Genomic DNA, 12,103 nt, shown 5'->3' on the forward strand with positions numbered 1-12,103 from the left:
TACTGAAGCTTGTTGGGTTCCGAGATTGGCTTAGTGTCAAGTTCGGCTCAGTCTAAAGAAGGAGAACCAGTGGCTGAGAAAGTCCTTTTACTCGCCCAGGAAGTCTCTCCAGACTGCCAAGGGCAACTTTCCGGCTGGTGTGGCTGCAATGACAAGGTGAAGTCTGAAAGGCAATTTTGCTGAGGCTAGGCTTCTCTAGACCACCTGAGCTCTCTGGGCCGAGACAAAGGTCTTCATTCCCAGCCAGGTGGCAAGCGGGCTGTCTTCTTGCAGGCTCTCCCAGGTCACTCTTGACAACCACACAAGTTGGTTGGATTCTCTGGAAGCAGATGCTGAGATGGGGCCTGGCATGCAGGGTCTTTGTTGGGATCAGAATCAGGAAGGGGGGGAAGAAAGCAGGCTTGGGCAGAGAGAGAGGTGGGGCAACCATGCCAGCCTGATGAAGCCTCTGCCACCCCTGCAGGGAGCACATGGGGCCTGCTGGAGTTGTCCCACATGGAGCCCGAGGGCAGGGCCTTTTTGCCCCACTTATCTCTGTCTTTGGATGTGGCCCACGAGGGAGGGCAAGCCCGTGGGCAGGCAGCTCTCTGCAGCTGAGGCAGACCCTGAAGGGGCGGTCAGTAAAACATCTGGGGTACTTGGTCCTTCCTTGAAGAGGGATCCGGGTAGTGTATCTCCATGTCCACCACAGAGGGCATCTTGTGTTGTGGATGCGGGATATGTAGTGAATTCAGATTTCTGCAGTGAATTTAACTGTTTAATGCAGAGGGACAGCTTTTGGAAGAAAAGTTTCTGGACCTCAGGCTTTGAGAGTCACTTTGTAAGAGCGTGCACTCAGTCACTTCCATTTCATGGACTTTTCAAAGCAACAATGTTTTATGAGAAAATACATTTAATGGGTGGCCCACATTAGGTGATCTGGGTTATTCCTTGATTTGCTACTCCAGTCCCTTTATAAGCAAATCCTCAATGTTAAAAATCTTTATAACTCAAGCAAAGAAACTTTGCCTTTTGTCATTGACAATTTAATAATATGAAAGGCAAAATTAATCCATAATAACATTCCTGTCATTAGTTGAAAGTAATAAGGTCTGTTCTGTCCAAAATTGTAATGTCAAAATGTGTTTTCACTGATTCCAGTCTCCTTTCTTTTTTGTCCTTTTTCCCTCTCCCTGCCTTAGCAGCAGCATATTTAATAATTTAGGCCTGCGGTCCTCTCTTACTCTTTATTTCTGTTTAGGATTTAATGTACCATAGCCCTTCTGGGCTTCTCACTAGACCCTTGAGGTTAATTTCAGCATACCATCATTCTCTCCAAAAAATAATTAACTCCTACTCCAAAAGTATATATAATGTTGATATGAGAAAATTTAGTAAAATGGAATAGGGATAACTTTAAACATAATTTTCTGCAGAATGTTTTAAGTACACCTTTTAACATTTCCCTCCTAATGTTTCCTCCTCTCTCTTTCCTTCTTCCATTGAAAATTCTCTTCAGCTTCCTTAGGCAAACTCAGCCTCCCTTATCATGGTGAGTTACAGTTAGTTCAGTAAAACAAAACAAAAACAAATCTAGAGACATAAACCTGATATATCTCAAGCATGCCATTAGGGCTCCTCGGTTCACCCTCTTACACTGCCAGCCTAGGAAGAGCTGTGACCCAATCTTGACTCTGATCTAACACGGCCGGAGGAATCATTAGTACTGAAACTGTTTAATCTTTGTGTTGAATTATTATTAGTGTTAGTCTAAGCTGCCATAGCAAAGAAACTCCCCTAAATGCCAAAGTATAAAAAGGACTGATGTTCATTTATTTTACCTAATAGCCCCAAGATGGGTGGCGCAGGATGGGTAGGACAGCTTTGCCATTCTCAACAGCTGGCTTCCATCTCTGGTCCAAGGTCTTCTATCTTCCTTCTAAGAGCCTGGGCTCTCTCCATCACATCTGTATTCAGCCAGTGGGAAGCAAGAAAGGCAAGAGGAGTGCACACACGTTCCTTTAAAGGAGGAGACCCAGAAGTGGCAGACATCATTTGTTCTCCTCTGCCACAGGCAGAACTTAGACATGGGACCATACCTAGCTTCACAGGAGTGGGAAACATTCCTCTAGCTGCGTGTGCATGTGCCCAGCTGAAAATTAGGAGTTCCATAATGTGATGAAAGGGAGAATAGATATTGGTCCACAATTAATCGTCTCTGCCGCAGCACACCTTCCTTTCACATAGAACACATCTGCCGTCTCTCAAAGGGAGACCTTGCAAATACCCCCAACAATGACAGTGTCCAGCCTGCAGTCTGTGACATCTGGGTGATGTGAGATCCTCTCAATCAAGATTGGATGGGGATCCTTACTACTTGCCAAGTTACTATCTAGCTCCTTCCCCACCCAAAACAGTGGTGGAAGAGGAATAGAATAGCCTCAGTGAGAACCCACATTCACAAAAGGGAAGCGTGCAGAAACGCAGTGGTCACTGGTCCAGACTGATTGCCAAGTGCTGCCAGGCAGCAGTTGTGAAGACTCCCTGAACTGGAATGGGAGAAAGCGATTTGCTTGGACTCTGGTTCAGCTTTCGGAGAGGACTCTTCTCGTCCACTGTCATCTGTGGGCCCGGACTGTGCCCTCTGGCTTGTTCCTGCCGTTGTCTTTCCTGTGTGCAGAGAAAGGAGATGTTGGGAAAAATGCCTTTCTTAGGGGCTTCCCCACTAGTACAACCTATTTCCTGTTGATGTGGGCTTGAGAGATTGGAGTTTGCTTTAGAGGCCAAAAAGCCACAGACAAGAAGGGATTGTGGTTTCTTGGGCAGTGTAATTTCCTTAAAAACTTTGTAGGATTTCTCTGTTTGCTGAGAGTCAGTTCCACGTGAAATTTCCCATTATATTCCTTCACTGTCTTTTTATTGCCTGGAGGATGCCTTCTCTCTTTCCTGTTATTTATAATTTCTGTTCCTTTTTTTTCTTGATCAGTGTTCTTTGAGATTTATTCATTTAATTGATCTTTCCAAAGGACTCAAGTTTGGGTTTCATTTTTTTCTTTTTTTGTTGTTGTTTGTTTGTTTTCTGTTTCGTTGACTTCCATTTATATCTTTATTATGTCTTCCTTCTACTCTCTTTGGATTAAATTTTCTCTTCTTAATCTAACTCGTACTACACTTTCTTCTATTGCCTTTATAGTTTTATTTACAAATAAAATATTTATTTCACTTGAACTTTATATTTTCTCGGAGGTGGAGGGGCTAACTTAATTTTGTCTATGTTAAGTCATCTGATTTTCCAAACAACATTAACTGCATAATCTCCTCTTTCTCTAATGTCTCTCCCCATTTTACCAGATTCCTCCTATATATGTATGTGAATCTGTTTCTGGGCCTTTATTATACTTTTTATATTGGCCTACTTGCTCGTTGTATACCAGCATATTAATTATCATATACAAATTACTATGGCTTTGTAATATATCTTAATGATGTGTACTTTTTCCTTTATATTACAGATAATTTTTCTCTCAGTGCTATCTCACCCTTTAACTTATGCTTAACATTTTATGTTAATATCCTTTTCTGTCAGCGTGTTAGACACTTCATAGAGGTGAATGTAGTTTTCTCCTTGATAATGCAATAAATTCCTATTTTATAATTTTCACACATCCAGTAATGCATACTGATATATATACATACTGATATATAATATATAGTCAATTTCTCATAATTTGTAGGTTGCATAATTTGAGAATTTGCTCACCTGCTAAAATTTATTTGTAATCCCCAAATCAGTACTCACGGCACTTTTGTGGTATGTGCAAAGCAACAGAGAATTTGAGTTGCCCAGTGTGCAACCTCCCAGCTAAGGTCAAACCAGGCCCCACTCTGCCTGCTTGTTTCAGCTCTTGCTGTAAACAGGTGAACTCTTGAGGTCTACTTAGTGCTACACTGCCTGCATTTTTGTGCTATCTGTTGATGATTTTGCTATTTAAAATGACCCCCAAGTGTAGTACTGAAGTGCTGTCTGGTGACCCTAAGTGCAAGAGGGCTGTGATTGCCTGACAGAGAAAATATCTGCATTAGATAAGCTTAGTTCAAGCATGAGCTACAGTGCTGCTGCCCGTGAGTTCAGTGATACTGAATCAGCAACCATATATACTAAATACAGTATTCTCAAACAGAAACACATGTAAAACAAGGTTCTGTGTTGATGGACTGGTGGAAATGTTGTGACCAGAGGCTTGGGAGAACCTAACCCTGCATTTGTCTTACGGGCAGTGGTTCCGTTTTCACTAATTCAGTGTTCTGGAAACTTTATAAAATACAACTACTGTGCACAGAGAGAGCACTTATGGAGGATACGTGGTGGAGGAGGAATCAGAGACGGAGGCTTGTAATGAGGAGAAAAGGGTAGTCTTTTCTTCCCACAACAGAAAATTGAGGATTGTCCCCGAACCCTGACGCTTTTCTCCTGAGATTATATCCCTCTTCTGATTTTATCTTTAGTTATATGGCTGTCTTGACTTTTGTATACATTTTTAATTTTATAAACAGTATTTTTTTCCTTGTTGCTTCCTTAGCTTTCACTACTTGTGAGAAAATATAATTATATCAAGTTAATAATTTATTAAGTAGTCTATGGAAATGATCTAAATAACCATATTTAAATTATGATTAGCTTTCTCGAAGTCAACAGTATGGACAAAAAGGAGTCAAAACTAGATAATGCACCACAATGTAAAAGAGAGGTTGTACTTTGTGATGGGACTGTGGGTGATTCATTTTCTTTGTTTTTCTGTTTTTACCAGATTAAAAAAATTAACACGTATAACTTTTTAAATTAAAAGTTTAAGAAAAAATCTGTTACATATTCTCCTTTTAGAAAAATTGTGTTTTCAGCAAATGTTTTGATGATTGAAATTGTGCTGATTTGGGAAACTGTATTAGGAAAATATTGTCCATACCCTGGGGCTGGCCAATGATCTGTTGCCTCTTTTCAAGATGATATAATGTCTGATTTTCTTTTGTTTTGTCCTCGTCCAAGAGCACTTCACAATCTCAGAATATACTAAAAGCCATTGTTCACTGAGATTCGTGGGCCTACGCACATAGGCGTGAATCTTCCTCACACTCACACAAACACTTTCTCTCTCACATACACAAACACACACACAGCTACTCACCAGAAGTTCTCTTATTATGCCTGAAAGCAGGCAGCGCTAAGGCCAACTACAGACATTATTCATCAAATCCGGACATATTTCTTCAGCCTTTCTCTGGCAACAACAGATAGAATCTGATTATAGAGGAGAATATTTTTAGCCATTAGATGTAAACTAAAGATATTTTCAAAAAGATATATTCATGAAATGCTGCACCATAATTGTGCTACGCGGAGAGAAGTTCTTAAGTAGGGACGAAATTGTAACATATTGACAGGAGAACTGAACTACGTCTACAGGGCACTGGTTGCCTGTATCAGTGACTTCCTGGGTTTGTCTGGTTTAAGTGGTAAAACTGAAAGTCAAAAGAGTTTCTTATTTGTGAGACCCTTGCATAAGGACATGTAAACACTCCTTTGCATTTATAAAGATGAAGTTGGTTTCTATGCCAAAACTCATTTGCATTTAAAAAGACAAAGTCTGATTTCTATGGTTATTTTCCTAGTAAATTTGCCATATTACACATACAACTTTTTTTTTTTTTTTTGACATACAACTTTTATCTGGATTCAGACGTAAGAATTTTATGTTATTGCTTCTGGCAATGCTGTGTATCATCCTTATAGCCTTGCTGTGTACTTAGGGACCTTTGTGGGTTCTGTAGAAGTAGAATGGTTTAGACCAATTTTGAAAATTAAAAGATTTCCTCATCCAAGGCCAGGGTCTTAGAGTGTGGTGATTAAGGACCTGGGCTGTGATGCCAGATCTCATTTCAAATCCCAGATCTACAACATGTTAGCAGTGTGACTTGGGGAAAGTCACATAACCTTTTTAAAGATCCATTTCCTTGCCTGTCTGATTTTGAGAGACAAACAGGACAATATTATGTAAAGCATTGAGCATTACCTGTCATACTCAAAAAAAATGAGAAGTACATAATAATTATCATCACTATGAGTATCAATAGTACTATAAAGGGCTACCTGGATGTACCTTCTCACCCCCAATGCTTTCAACTCTGGATAGCATTTATTCTGCAGAGCCTTGGGGGACCTGCCTCAGGCCATGCCTCCCTAATGTTTCACCTTCCTTTAACCTGATTGATTCTGCTTTGTCCAGGCAGGCGAATTACACACAAAAAACCCAGAATGATCATTTAACAGGAATGCTGTGAGGTTCAGCATAGCTTTAAAGCTCTTGGGCAGAAGCATCTCTGAAGCATGTTGGTAGTTTTTTTAAAAAAGGTAAATGCTAAAAAGTGGGCATAACCCATCATTACTCTAGGCATTTTCAAAGAGTTTGGGAATGTTTTAGAATTTATCTGTAATCCAGGTAGAGCATAAGCTCTTTCTCTTTAACATACAGCCCCTGGGACATAAAGAGCCCCTCTCTGCACTTATGAAAGCAGTTCTCATGGGTCAGTTCCATTTCTCATCTGAAAGGAAAACTCCTGCACCTGGACAAGGCTTTCCTGGTAACAGAAGCCAAAGGCAATGTTTGGATCTACCATTAAATTAGAGCCCGTTGGAAGTTCTGGAAACAAAACCCCTGTTTGTTCCAGAAATAGCATAACTGAAACAGTGCTGGGCACACAGTATGGCCTCAAGTGTATTTGCTGAGTGAATTAATGAATGAATGAATGGGTGGGTGAGGAGATAACTTGGTGGCATCTCTCCTTATATTTTGACTTCAGAGGCACCAGAAACTGTTCAGCCAGGTGCCACGGCCCAGCCTGCCAGCACGCATTCTCTGCCACTCATTAAACAGCAACTGCGGAGTGAAGACTGCTACCACGGCAAGCTGAGCAGGAAAGCGGCAGAGAGCCTCTTGGTAAAGGACGGGGACTTCCTGGTTCGAGAGAGTGCAACATCTCCTGGCCAGTATGTGCTGAGTGGGCTCCAGGGAGGCCAGGCAAAACATCTTCTCCTGGTGGACCCTGAAGGCAAGGTATCACTGACCTTTCGTTATGACTTCACAGAATCTTGTGATCAAAGTTATGCTAAATGATAGGTATGAAACCTGATCTTGAAGGGTGTTCAGTGTTAAGGGTTCACCTCTTCTTGAACCCTCCAGCTGGAGCAGGAAGTGGTAAATAGAGGCTGGTGGAGGGGTTTGAGTGGGAGCCACCCTAGAGGATCACCGAGAGGATTGCCTCTTTCTGCCCTTCTCAATTCAATTCAGTGAATTAAATGAATACCTACTACATGGAGGTACAGGGATTCACAGCTAACTATTGTTCAGTATCACATAGTGAGTCCTTGCTCTCAGGGTGCTTATATTTCATAAAATAGATGCTTAAATAATTATGGATGAATGACATAAGAATGGTTCAACCAACGCATTATGGTGTTTCTCAGGAGAGAGGGGTGCTCTGCTTGAGGCAAACTTAAAAGGCATCTTACAGGGTCTGACATACAAGATAAACCCTGAAAGGGCAGAATTTTTAAAGGGGGAGCATACATGAGGTCTTACAGGAGCAGACAGAGCAATAGAATGGTATCAAATCAAATCAAAGATGTATGCTTGGAGCAGAGATGCCTGTAGACAGATCCTGGACAAAAACCAATTAACAAAATAGCAAGTCCTGCTCTATAAATAATTACTTTAAATGTAAACGGATTCAACTCCCAAATCAAAGGATGCAGAATAGCTGAATGGATAGCTGAATAGACAAGATCCAGCTATTATGTACACTGTTTATAGGGGGCTCACTTTTTCCCTTGTTTTTACCTGATTTTTATTTTTAACCAGAAGGTTAAAAATGGTCATACCACAAACAAAAGTTCTTATTAGAAAGTTCAGTACCCAAAAAAATCATGCATTAAAAAAAATCTTTTTGGCTTTCACTAGTTCTTTTTTTAAAAATTGAAGTATAGTCATTTACAATGTTGTGTCAATTTCTGGTGTACAGCATAGTGATTCAGTTATATATGTATATATTCCTTTTCATATTTTTTCATTATAGGCTATTACAAGATATTGAATATAGTTCTCTGTGCTGTACAGTAGGACCTTGTTGTTTATCTATTTTATATTAGTAGTTAGTATCTGCAAATCCCAAACTCCCAATTTATCCCTCCCCACCCCCCCCTTTCCCTTTTGGTAACCATAAGTTTGTTTTCTAGATTTGTGAGGTTCACTTTAGATTTATGGACACACAGACTGAAAGTGAAAAGATGGATAAAGATACTCCATGCAAATGACAACCAAAAGAAAACAGGGGTGGCCATACTCATATGAGACAAAATATAGGAATGGTGACATGATAGAATGTATCAAACAGTAACATGGCAAAGGGGTTGGTTACAAATTTGTATTGGGTGACAGGTGTTACTGTTTTCCTAACTGGGAGGGACAGTTGCTTTAAAAAGGTAATGGGGAATGAGAAAATTGTTTACTAAGGGATATGGAATTGAACGTACCTTTTCTTCTTTTTTTTCAGCCAGTAGCTCATTCCAGGATATGTCTGTCTCTTTTTCCCACCTAATTGTTTATGTCTTTCAGGAGATCTGTTATCATTTAACCTAATATATTTGTATTTCCTTTTCAAGGTGAGGACCAAGGATCATGTATTTGATAATGTGGGCCACCTTATCAGATACCATATGGATAATAGTTTGCCAATCATCTCTTCTGGAAGTGAAGTAAGCCTTAAACAACCAGTGAGAAAAGATAATAATCCAGGACTTTTGCATTCCAGCAAATGACTGTATGGAAGTACCGTCACACTGGCACTTCAAGAAAGTCCATTTTGTATGAGGACACAAAGATCATTCAAACTCAATTTCTAGATAAATTAGAGCACAGACTGTGAAGTGTATCTTTCTGAGACCATCATGGTCCTTTCTAAAACAAAGAACTAACAAAAATTGATCTTCAGAAACTGAAAATCAGCAGAGGGGAGGAGGATGAGTCCGTTTGAAAAGAAATTATACATATGCACGGATGTCACTTTTTAAGGCCATGTTGCATTGATAACAAGCTAAAAGCACAATTAAAATTTCACATGCTAAAGACAACTTGAATGAACTGCTGGGGCAGTGGTATGTGCCTTTCAACTTGATAATCTGGGGACATTTTCATATTGGGGAAATTAGTTCTAAGTGACTTCATATTCTATAACTATAGAACCATTTGCCAAAAAAAAAGGTTTTCCTTGTTACAAAAATAAGAAGCAATTTGCTTAATAGTTATTGACTTTATTACCTTTTCTGTTCAGTAGCTCTTTCAAGGCAGCGTTAAAATAAATTGGACGTTGAATTCAGGCTGTGTCTATGCCAGTGGAGTCAAATCAGAAGCCACTGAAAGCGCTGGTCTGTTTCGTTGGCCTGTCCCACTTGCTGGTTAAAGGACTGGAGTCCAAATTCTTTGGCCTAGTGTTTTTCCATCTTTGCTATGTAGACTGTTTGTGTGCAGCATATGACGAACTGAAAAAGCCAGCTCTATCAGTTGTTTCTGATTTCATCACATTTCTCCCTCCTCCCTCCCTCTCACCCCCTCAACCCCCCCAAAAAAGAGCTTATGAGTGCATGGATTTAAAAGACAGCAAACAAACCAGTGGTAGGGGGAGGATACAGCTCAGTGGTAGAGCGCATGCTTAGCATGCACAAGGTCCTGGGTTCAATCCCCAGTGTCTCCATTAAAAAAAAAAAAAATAATAATAATAAATAGATGGCAAACCAGTGTTCTTCATATTCAATCTCCAAATTGGTTCCATTCTTATTTAAAGTACTAAATTTATTTTAAACATAGGGAAATATCCCCTCAATTGGCCGTGACTGAATCAGAGTTCCATCTACATGTATCCTTAGCACTTTTTCTAGATATGACCAGACAAAATGCAGAAGGGAGAAAACATTGAATGAAACAATTGGGAAGTTTTGCCACATGTAGGCACACTTGTAAATGGATGGTGTAATGAAGTGTTGTGTAGGGAAAAGCACTTGGACTGGGTCTCAGTGTAACCTTGACCAACTTGCTGAACCCATCTGGGCTCCAGTTTCCTTGTCTATAAAATGAGGGAGCTGGGCTAGGTGAATTCAGAGGTCCATTTCAGCCCTAACACGAGTCTATAAAAAGCAAATTTTCTATTTATTGGGGGTCAACGTTGATAACCAGTCTTTATAATTAAGGTGGAAACTTCAGTTGTTTCTCTAGTCTTTGTCTGTATTCACTGAGATCATTCAGATTATCAGAGATCTGGAGACTTTCAGTCAAAAACATTGAAACTTTGGAAAAATGTAAGTAATGATGGTAGAAGTAGATTTGGTTATTTTGAGTAGAGAAGACAGCTTCAGTCCTTTATCTGCCTTGCATATCGAGATATGGCTGTTAGAGTGGTTTTTTTTTTTTTTTCATCTTGAGTTATCCAGACAGTTGCCTTAACTCCACGTCATTTTGGCTGTGTAGATACAACTTAATCTTTGTAATTGCGAATATTTGCTAAGTTTTAAATAAAATATGAGAAACTTCTTTTGGAAAGAAATCATCGGAAATCAAGCACACTGAACTCTAATATTTTTATGTGAAGGTTTATGCTTTTATTTTACTTCTGCTATTGGCTTCTTAGATAGGTTTGTTTCCTTTTATACAACTAGGAAATAATGTCTTTTCCCTCAATTTTGCATACACCATAGTCCGTGATTATCTGTCCTCATAAAGGGGGTCAGCATGGGTATAAATCAGTGACATTTGTGTGTGATCTAGTCAACGTAACAGAAAGAGAGTGGTGCTGTGGTCTCATCCTGGTTGAACAAAATGATAACTGGGTGGCAAGAAAGAGTTCTTGATACAAATAGTCACAAAGAGTAGAACTGATGTGAGCAGTACACGTAGATGATCAGTATCTGAATGTAACGTATAGTAGTTAGATGAGCAAATTCTGCAGTTACAGATACAACAGACACAGTGAAAATAAAATGAAACAACAAATAAGTGTTTGACTGCATGCTATTTTAATGACACACTCTTATCTTTATCTGTCTTAAAGTGGGAATCCATTTGCCGTATAAAAGCCTGTAAACAACTTTTCAAAAAAATAAATGAGTATTGCTTTGTGACAGTTGACAGTAAATGTCTGATGTTTGGGATTTGGAACATTTATCGTTTGAAGGATGTCAGGGTCCTGACAGGAAACAGATGGCTCACTTAAATTGGGTACTTAGAGGAGTGTTTAATAGAGGGACTGCTTACAAAGGTGTGGGAAGAGTAGGGGGAACCACAAGGGAGGATGCAGTGCTGCTGAGCCAGCAGAGGAGTGAGGGGAGGGAGCAGTAACAGAATCTGGAGAGAGAGCTGTAAGGAAGGGCTGCCTCTCAGGAGCTGGGGCTGCAGTGGAGGGACCTGGCCACCCCTGGCGACTCCACAAGGACAGCCTCACAGCAAGCGGCACTGGAACAACGGTACATCTCTAGACAAAAGAATGAACCTCACACTGTACATAAACATCAACTCAAATGGATTATGGACTTAAATGTATAACTATGAAGCTTTTAGGAAAGAAAAACATAGAGAGAACTCTTCAGGATATAGGGCTAGGCAAGGAGTCCTTAGACATGATCCTTTAAAAAAAGTGGTATGTTGCACTTCATTGACAGTACAAATTTTTGCTTGGTGAAAGCTCTGTTGAGAGGATGAAGGACAAGCTATGGACTGGGAGGAAGGATTTGCAAACCACATATCTAGAATGTATTAAAAAAAGAACTTCTTAAAACTCAGCAGTAAAAAAATCTAATTAGAAAATGGGCCCAAACATGCATAGACATTTCACTGGAGAGATAGATGTGGCACATAAGCATGTGAAAAAAAATTCAGTATCATTGGCCAGTAGGAAAATGCAAATGAAAATCACAATGAGATATTACTACACACATATCAGAATGGGTAAATGAAAAATAATGACAACACTAAATGTTGACTAGGATGAGAAGAAAGTGGATCCACATACATCCCTGGTGGGAATG

The 12,103-nt window shown here is 39.8% G+C and overlaps 1 protein-coding gene across 1 annotated transcript in view; it reads left to right on the plus strand.

The window, feature by feature from the left end:
- Positions 1-11,198, plus strand: part of SHC4 (SHC adaptor protein 4) — a 108,794-nt gene extending 97,596 nt beyond the window's left edge. Inside the window, exons 11-12 of the mRNA XM_006192322.3 lie at positions 6,835-7,088; positions 8,693-11,198. Coding sequence (XP_006192384.2) covers positions 6,835-7,088; positions 8,693-8,848 — 410 coding nt within the window. The 3' untranslated portion in view covers positions 8,849-11,198. The remainder of the gene's footprint in view (positions 1-6,834; positions 7,089-8,692) is intronic.
- Positions 11,199-12,103: the final 905 nt, after the last annotated feature.

The sequence above is a fragment of the Camelus ferus genome, chromosome 6 (assembly GCF_009834535.1).
Source record: "Camelus ferus isolate YT-003-E chromosome 6, BCGSAC_Cfer_1.0, whole genome shotgun sequence".
NCBI lineage: Eukaryota > Metazoa > Chordata > Mammalia > Artiodactyla > Camelidae > Camelus > Camelus ferus.